General features: G+C 43.0%; 1 protein-coding gene across 1 annotated transcript; it reads left to right on the plus strand.

Annotated features, from left to right (window-relative positions):
• Positions 1–305: 305 nt before the first annotated feature.
• RPL22L1 (ribosomal protein L22-like 1) lies at positions 306–2,034 on the plus strand (the record flags this gene model as incomplete). Its single annotated transcript, XM_009075534.1, has 3 exons — positions 306–398; positions 774–895; positions 1,781–2,034. Coding segments are annotated over 3 exons (360 nt in total), but the record flags the coding sequence as incomplete, so codon positions are not given.
• Positions 2,035–8,873: the final 6,839 nt, after the last annotated feature.

Here is an 8,873-nt window from a genome sequence, read left to right on the forward strand (position 1 = left end):
GGTGGCCTTCCCTTCCAACTTCTGCCACTGTTTCCCCCAATCCCCGTTCCCCGCCGTGTGTCACCCCCTGTCGTGTCTCACTACTCCTCTGCTGTGTGTCACCCACTGCTATGTCACCCCCCACCCTGTGCGTCCCAACTACCCTTTGACCTCTTGTTCCCTGTCATGTATCCCCTCCCTCCTCCTGTGTGTCCCCCACTGCCCTCTGTACCCCCTTCTCCCTGTTCTCCCCCGGATAAAAGCTTTTTCCAATGTGGATTGTTAATGTTGGGTTGGTTTTTTGGGTTTTTTTTTTGGTACTTTAGCAAAAAGACAGAAAATCTAAAAAGTCGACCTGGAAGTTTTGCCTTGACCTGACCCATCCTGTGGAAGATGGAATCTTTGACTCTGGGAATTTTGTAAGTTGTAGTCATGCTCATACTTGTGGTGCATAGTGTGATAAAAGCCTTAATGTAATGCAGTCGCTATACAGTTAAATACAGCTGAAAAGTTAAGTTTCAGATTGGTGAAATCAGCAGCTGTTCTTTAAAAGAAGTTACATGGATGTCTTTTATAGCCAGATGGTTCATATGTGTCCATGAATAGAACTGTCTTAAATTCTGTTCAGGTGATTTTTGTAATTACATGCTATAAAATCTGTCTGCATTGTAAATATTTTGTATCAGGGCATAAGCAAACTGTGTGTTTAACATTGCTACATGGCTAGGGTCCCTTCCCTAGTTCATACCTAGGGTGCCATTCCCTAGTGTTCTATTGCCTTAATGTTGAAACAGGAGCAGTTCCTAAAGGAGAAGGTTAAGGTCAATGGAAAGACTGGAAACTTGGGGAACACTGTTCACATTGAACGTCTGAAGAACAAGATCACAGTGACATCTGAGAAGCAATTTTCCAAAAGGTTGGCACTGGTTTCCTTCTGTTGTGTTTGTGATAGAGGGTTTTGAACTGTCCTGTGTTGAACATAAAATCAGAGAGTCATTTAGGTCGGAAAAGATCTTCAGATCATCAAGTCGAGACATAAACCTGACACTGCCAAATCCACCACTAAACCAGGTCCCTAAAAATGCACATTAATATTCAGTTCTTGTCTGCAGAAGAAACTTCAATTAATGCACTTCTGATACTTACAGAGGTGTTAGCTCTAACCTTCATAGCACTTGTAAATATTAGTGAAACACTTAATTATAGCAGATTTTATCATATTAGGTATTTTAAAACCTGCTTTTTAAAACTCAGGGCTTGATTGCAAATTGATGCTCTGAGCATGTTCATACAGAGATACTTTACATATAGGTTGTTAGAAGTGTATTGGGGGAAGGTGAACCTGTCACAGTCAGACTGAATTCAGGTCACAAGTGGCTGTTCGATTACTTGACTGTGTTAAAATGTATGTGTGCAATATGTGTTGTTGCAAAAGAACCTCTAAAGTCCAAGGAAGCCTTAAAGTGCTTTGTTAGGACACAGAACAGGTGAGTGCAGTGATGGTACAGGTCCTTCCCTGCATCTGATGGAGGTTCACCAGTATCTCTTATGTTAGATCAAGGTTTAGAACCCCTTATCAATGCTTTGAGTTACTGGCATTTTGCTATATAGTCAAAAACCATCAAATAATAAATTCTTATGATGAAAATATCCTTTTATTGCCTGTTGTATATGCTAATTTTCTGTCTCTGGGTATAGTTACTGGGTTGTTGCCCTGCTAGAGCTATGTCTTGGGTGGAGTGCAGGCAGCAGCAAGGGTTGTTCAGTGAGAAGGTTGTAATGTGAAATTCCTGTGTTTAAGGTACCTCAAATACCTCACCAAGAAGTACCTCAAGAAGAACAACCTTCGGGATTGGCTCCGTGTCGTTGCCTCTGACAAGGAGACGTACGAACTGCGCTACTTCCAGATCAGCCAGGACGAGGAGGGATCAGAGTCTGAGGAATAATGGGATCTTGGCTTCATACTCAACACAGAGTACAAAAGACTAGAACACCTATTTATAACAACACTTAACTTATTGGTGAATAAAGAGTTTTGTACCCTGTTGGACAGAGCATGGTTAGTTTTGTAGTATTTTTCTTAAAGTCTAATTAAAAACCGGAACAGGGAATTGTTAGATTTGCAGTTTTCCTTCCACTGCCAGAAAGGACCAGTGAAAATCCCAGTAGGAAGAAACAGCCCTTTGCCCAGTACAAGTGTAGGATGGTTACATCAATTTTGAATCATATTGGTGCAAATAATGTTCGAGGTTTTTGTGCCTGAAAGTACCAGCTCCTTTTGCTAACTTGTGTGGAGCTAACAGCATCATATTTAATAAAAGGTTACTTTTAATTATTTTACAACAACAACAACAGCTTTACAAGCTGTAAATATTTTGTACCTGTGTGATTTACCTAGTGCAGTAATTGGTGGTAGTGTTCCTGTGTATAACCACAAGGGAAACTGGAGTATAACAAAGATCTGTTAGCCAGGTTTTGTATTGGTAAGATGGAGACACGTCTCATTCCCAGCATCCAGTTGAAAATATTTCAAGGAAAGCAGTGAGATGTCCTTTAATATTAACATTGACCGAATCCCATAAAATCCATGTGCAGGTTTTCACTTTTATGATGTATTTTGCCTTGTGTTTGACTGCCGGGATTATTTCTTTAAAACAGGTATGTCTTTTAGTACTCGTGGTAGGTTCTTCATTGAAACACAAATCATTGCAGATCCTATTCAGTAACTCAATCCAGTTCTTCAAGTAACATCAGGAGAGATTGGATGGGATTTTGCTGTGAAAAAGTATTTGTGAGCCTGCAGTTGCAGTGACTGTTGCATGCAGATGCATTTCAGTGCTCTCCAGGTGATTAATTTACTCTGTTTCCAGCGCATTGAGGAACTCTGGAATAATTAATGCCATATTTGCTTAATACCACAAAGCAGGGATGCATGTAGCCTTTGTGCTGGTTTAGTCTGAAGTGTGCCTACTAAATCGTTCGATTTCCTGATGATTTTATGATGTCAGCATTGTTTTTGCTGGCAAACCTCTGGGACAGACTAGAGAGCTGCCAAAGCACAAAGCAATGCATTAACAGTCAAATAACACTCTTGTGCTACCTAAATCTAAATGAGAAGTACTGAAGGGGAGATGAATTTTATCAACAGCCTTTGGGGTCTCATTTGTCATTTTTCAATGTACTTGAGCCGCTGTTGCTGAAGTGTGGCCCAGGGAAAGGAAGCAGCATTGGAACAACAGCCACTTGTGTCATCTCTGCCTTTGTTGGTTTGTTTCGTGTTGCTGTTCCAGAGGTAGCTAAAGGAAGGGAGCAGTGTGTGTACCTGGCTGCAAGACAGGATGTGTGGGACTTTGTATGCGTCAGTGGAAATAAAATGCCACAAGTCCTGTACTGGATAGTTCTACCTTGGAATTTGCTATTGGAGAAAAACCAGGCAGTGTAGAAGCAATAATTAAAAGTGGTTTTGTTCTTACTTTTCTGGAAATCCCAGAGATTGCTAATGCTGTTACAAAGCATTCACAGTATTGTAGTTAATCCTGTGTTGAACAATCTGCGTTTTCCACAGCAAAGCTGCAAGTATTTGTAAAACCGATCTGTTTGCTTTGCAAAGGGCATGACTAACAGTTGTATTTCAAAACATCCCCACCTGGTGTCTCAGAGCTGTGCTTTTATGTGACAGTATATCCTTTACACCACACTGACACAACAAACCTGTTCTGATTAAATGGAACAAGCACAACCAAAATTGGAGCTAATGGGATCACACTGCCTTGTTATCCATCCTTTCAAAGCAGGCTGGCAGGTACAGACTGTTGTGAGTCAGGAGGTGGGAAAACAAGGCCTGAGATTGCAAGCAAAGCAACTTGTTTCATAGCTGAGTTTGGAGGAAAACTGCCAAAGTCCTTGTGAGAGTTTAATCATTCTCTGAGCTTGACTGCAGTGAGGATGGAACCTAGGACTTCCTTTCTGTGATGCTTGAAAATATGGGTAAGCTTTGAAAAACCAAAATTCTGATAACTAATAACTGTGGGTCTAGAGTACTTACTAAATTCAGGAAAATACTTACACATTTAGGAAAATATATTTAGATAGCAGCCAGTCATTTCTGTTTTGTTCCTGTGTTGCTGCCAAGCTCTGCTGGCCGTACCCAGAGCCTCCCGTCCCGCTCTGCTCTACATGTGGCTGGTACAGCTCTCCTGTGCAGGTAGGAGCTTTATCAGGTCATGGTGCACCATGTGTTAGGCACAGAAAACACAAAGAGAGGTTTTAAATTTAAATTAAGCGGTTACAGTTCGATTATTAATAGCTTCAGGGATATAACCAGTCGAGGTGCACAGATAAACTGACCCCAGCAAAGTTTCAGTAAATAGGGTGATTCTTCCCTAATTTCATGCCTTTCACAGCTGAAGAGGCCAGGTGTGATGGAGGTGGCAGGCAGGAAACAGCCTGTTATTGTTCGAATGCAAATTAGCCAGATTAGAATCGAAGCAGCTTTTTTAAAAGCCAGAGGTCAGTGTTTCTGTGATCTTTGGGTGAAGTCTTAACTCACCGAAACTGCAGCCCTGCCCTGCTGGGAGCTGCCAGGTACCTTCCTCAGGGACCTGGCATGCCAGTTGGGTTTCTTTTCCTGCTAGAATCTGCTCTAAAAATTACCAGTTTTGTTAATCTTTTGTTTTGAAAGTGAAAAGATCCTGAACTGCTTGAAAACGGGCAGGACTGACTGTTGGAATTTTCCATATTTAGTGCTGGAAAAGAGCCCAGCAAAGCCCTGCTCGATGGAGGGATGGGCTCTCCTCGGAGCTGCAGGGATGTGCACTCCTGCATCAGCCACAGGATGAAGCTGTTGGGAAAAATAATACTCCCACGGTATGAAAACTTCGCAGGTGACAGGAGCTGCTGCCAAATTCAGTCCCTGTGGCTCCACAGTAACACGCTCCAGTCTCAGATGATGCTTTGGGATTCCCAGATGGGATAAGCACAGACTCCAGCAGGACTAAGTGCTTTGGAGCACTGCTTTGCCTCCACCCAGCTGAGAGCCCTGGTCCAACAAGCCAAAAGTTTAATTTGGAGAGAGGAGTAATCGCTGCAAAGCACCAGTTGCACTGGTAGCACAGCAGATGGGCCAGGGCAGCCAGCTCAGGGCTCAGGAGGCTAATTGCACTGGAACTCTGCAAGACTTTAATATAGCCAAATTTTTGCATATATAAATATGTAAAAATATATTCTATGTTATATAGAATCATTAAGGTTGGAAAAGATCTCTAAGATCGAGTCCAACCATTAAGCTAACATACATAAATACATATTTTTATATATATATATATTCTCCCCCTTTCATTTTTCAGTAAATGCTTTTTCCCTTCATGCCTCAAAAAATGTTTTTGCTGCTCTCTCCCAAACAAAATCAGTTTATGACAGACATCCCACACATGTAAAATTCCAGTGTCTGTCAAATAAAACGAAGAACCAGAGATTTCTAAGCACAAGTGGCTGTTGCCAGAGCAGCAGTAGCAGCACCACATAGGCTATTTATGTATGAGCATACAGAGATGTTATTTTTCTGCACCACCAGTCTCTATCACTTTTGCTGCAGCAAAACTCTCAGATTTCCATTAGAAAAACAACAACAAACCCTACAGAATTTCACCAATTTTAAGCATCACTAGTAAAGTTACTTCTTAATGTACCTGTTTGCTTTGTCTGCTTGGCCTCCTGGTCCATAGCCCCATCAGAAAACAGCTTTATTAAGCACCTAGAAAAAGTGAGAGCAAAAATAAAGAGGTAAATAATGCAGGAAATATCTGAAAAATATGTTGAGGCACTCATGTATACAAAGACCATCATGTGACAGGTATTAAAGGAGGTCCAGACTCAACATAGTCACAGCACATCATCACAAAGTAATTAGAAACAGAGAGGGCCATGGAAAAATAAATACCCAGTAATAGCCTGGATGTACCCACCAGCAGGAAATGAGCTTCAGCACTGGAGTGATCTGATTACACCAAATGCAGGCAAAAATGAGGAACAATTGTTTCTTTCTAAAGGCAAAAATAAAGATTTCTTATTGAGCAGATCAGAAGGTATCGAATGCCTCCTTGCCCTGCCCCTGTTGTGATGCTCTGTTGGGTTTCCACCTCGCTCCATCCTGGTGTCCTGGTTTTCTGATCAGCAGCACACCAACACCAGTTACAAAAGTGCTCAGACCTCATGGAAGTGAGTGGTTTTCCTTCCAAAGCCCAGGCACAGTGTCCTGCATCCCATGGCACCAGAAAGGCAGGCAGTGAGGTCATTTTGTGTACTTATATGTATAATATAGACATGTAATCTACACACAATATATACATATAATCTCTATATACATATAACCTACATGTCTATATGTATAACATATACATATAATTACATGTAATCTATAGTAGACATAACATATATACATAAAATCTAATCTGTGCATAATATTTACATGTAGTCTATAATCTACATATATTCTACACACATACAGTTTAGACCTAAGGCTCTGGGGCTGCTCCAGCTGTCCTGGCAGGGTAACCACAGGGCCATGGTGTGGGCACCTGCCCTGTGGGCAGCACAGGGCTGCAGGGCTCAGCAGGGATTCATCCTATTTCAGCATCTAAATCCAGCTGGCACATCCTGTTGGTAGCTGCTGGATTGCTGCCCAAGTGTCCCCTGGACAGAGGAATACCTGAATTCCCATGGCATAATTCCCATGGTACATTTTGCACAGGATACTGGCATAAAATCCCTTTTAGGTTTGCCTTGGCTGCTGTTTGAACCCTAATTCATGCTAGAGCAATGCTGTCACCAACAATGCTGTTGCAGAGCACAAACCGTAGGTGGGAGGAGTGGCCAGGGATAACGGGGACAATGACTACAGCACACTCAAACACCCCTCAGGCAGGATCCCACGGAGCCTTCCTGGAGGGGATTGAGTGTTGTTGCTAAGGAGGGTGTTTCTGTAACCGAGCCTGGAAACTGCCCTCAACAGCTTTTTGCACCTGAATCCCTTTGCTCTGGGCATTAATAAACTCACAAAGCACCGAAGAGCCACCAGCTGGGAAAGATTTTCCATTGCAGTCCATCCATGCTGGATTAAAATAAGCAATGGAGAGAAATCTTTAATAATCTACTAACAAATCCGTTTTTAAAAAAAATCAAGTATTTTAACTTGGCAAGGCAGTTCAAACACTCCATCCTACCCCATTCCAGCAAGCATTAAGCATGATTAGAGTCTCAGGTTTGTTAGGAAGTTCTTGCCATCAGGTTGGAGGTTTGGTAGGGATTTTGAATGGGAACATGGGAAAACAGGCATCTTTTAAGCTGCTGATTGCCCACTCAAGGGACTCAATTACCACACTGATGTTCTGTGCACGCCAGTGGGATGCTCTGAGCCCAGACTCCAGGTGCCAAAGCCAACAACAGCATCAGCATCTTCCTAATCACTGGCACAGGGAGCAGGGAGAGGACAGACAGCAATGAATGATGAGCATAGCAAGATGCACAAACGGCAGAATTGAAAGCAAATAAGCAAAATACTTCACTTAGATACAGAAGGGCAAGATGGGTGCAGTGATGCCATTGGTTCTAGCCAGGGAGCCCTCAGTTGCCTCCTGTTCCTCCGACAGGACAGATAAGAGGGTGTTCACCCATCCCTGTCCCCAACCTAGTAACATTTTCCAGCCAAACTGCATTCACCAGTCTTCCTCCTTCCACCTCATTTAGAAAATATTTACACTGTTGGCAGATAAGGGTCCTGAGATAGGGGCAGTTTTGCTGACACAACAGGTTGAGAGCTGTAAAGCATCTGAGCAACTGTTTCAGGGCCTTCCTTCTGCCCCAGCCTGGGATGCTGAGACCTGCATGAGGAAAAGATCCTTCCCCCGGCACCCAGATGCAATGGGGCACAGTGTGGGGCTGGCAGAAATAACTTGCAGAACCTGTGGGTGGGCAGCAAGGGACAACTGGCCTAGGGTGATTAGCCTAAACCCCAAAGCAGGAGGGTCTTGCCATCGGTCCCAGCTGTGCAGCACCCACCACACACTCCAGGGACCTGTGTTTTCATCTCTTGCAGGTTTTAGGACAGTTGGGTATTTACTGGAAGCAAGGAGCAAGTCTTCTCTTCCCTGGATAGCCTCAAGAACGCAGGATGCAGGGCATCATAGGAGCATTAACTGTCTGGAGTGCTGTGTGTGCTGCCATGGTACACGGGTGCTCCCACAAGAAATTACACTGGAGCTGAAAAATAATAATGAAAACCAAAACCAGGAGCTCCCTCATTACACCAGCTTGGCTATTAAATTTAAATGGCATCAGTGTTTGCTTTCAGGCCTGCCAGAGCCCTGGCTGATAGGTTACAGCCCCATGCCAAAAGGTTTTTGCTAACAGCATTGCAGCAGAAAAGTGGCCAAGAACCATAGAAGGTCACCAACATTTTGTTGCATTGGCTTAAAAGTAGTGAAGTTGAATAACAAATTGCTTTTTACTCTTCCACAGTTTAAGGAGTCTTGGCAGAAGAGTTAGAAATTAATCCACTTTTTAAATTAAAGGTTTAGAATATTGTATGATGCCAAAAGCTGAAGTTTTAAGCTAAATGTATGGAAAAAGCTTTAGCAAGTCTGACTGAAAGTCCTGGACTGCCATGCCCTCCCTTCAGTGGGGTGAGGAATAGGAGGCAGCATCAGCCATATCCACCAGATTGCAGCAGCACATGGTTAGGGACTTCCCAAGCCTCAGCTGCTATCTGTGCATTCAATAACCCCCTCTAGGCTCCTTTCCTGCCATAAATTTGTTCAATTATTTCTCCAAACACCAGTAATTGCCAGGCTTGCAGTTATGCAGAAGCAGTGTGTCTGTGAACCCAGCAGAAGGTGGAG

This window comes from Acanthisitta chloris, unplaced genomic scaffold (genome assembly GCF_000695815.1).
Source record: "Acanthisitta chloris isolate BGI_N310 unplaced genomic scaffold, ASM69581v1 scaffold40895, whole genome shotgun sequence".
Classification (NCBI taxonomy): domain Eukaryota; kingdom Metazoa; phylum Chordata; class Aves; order Passeriformes; family Acanthisittidae; genus Acanthisitta; species Acanthisitta chloris.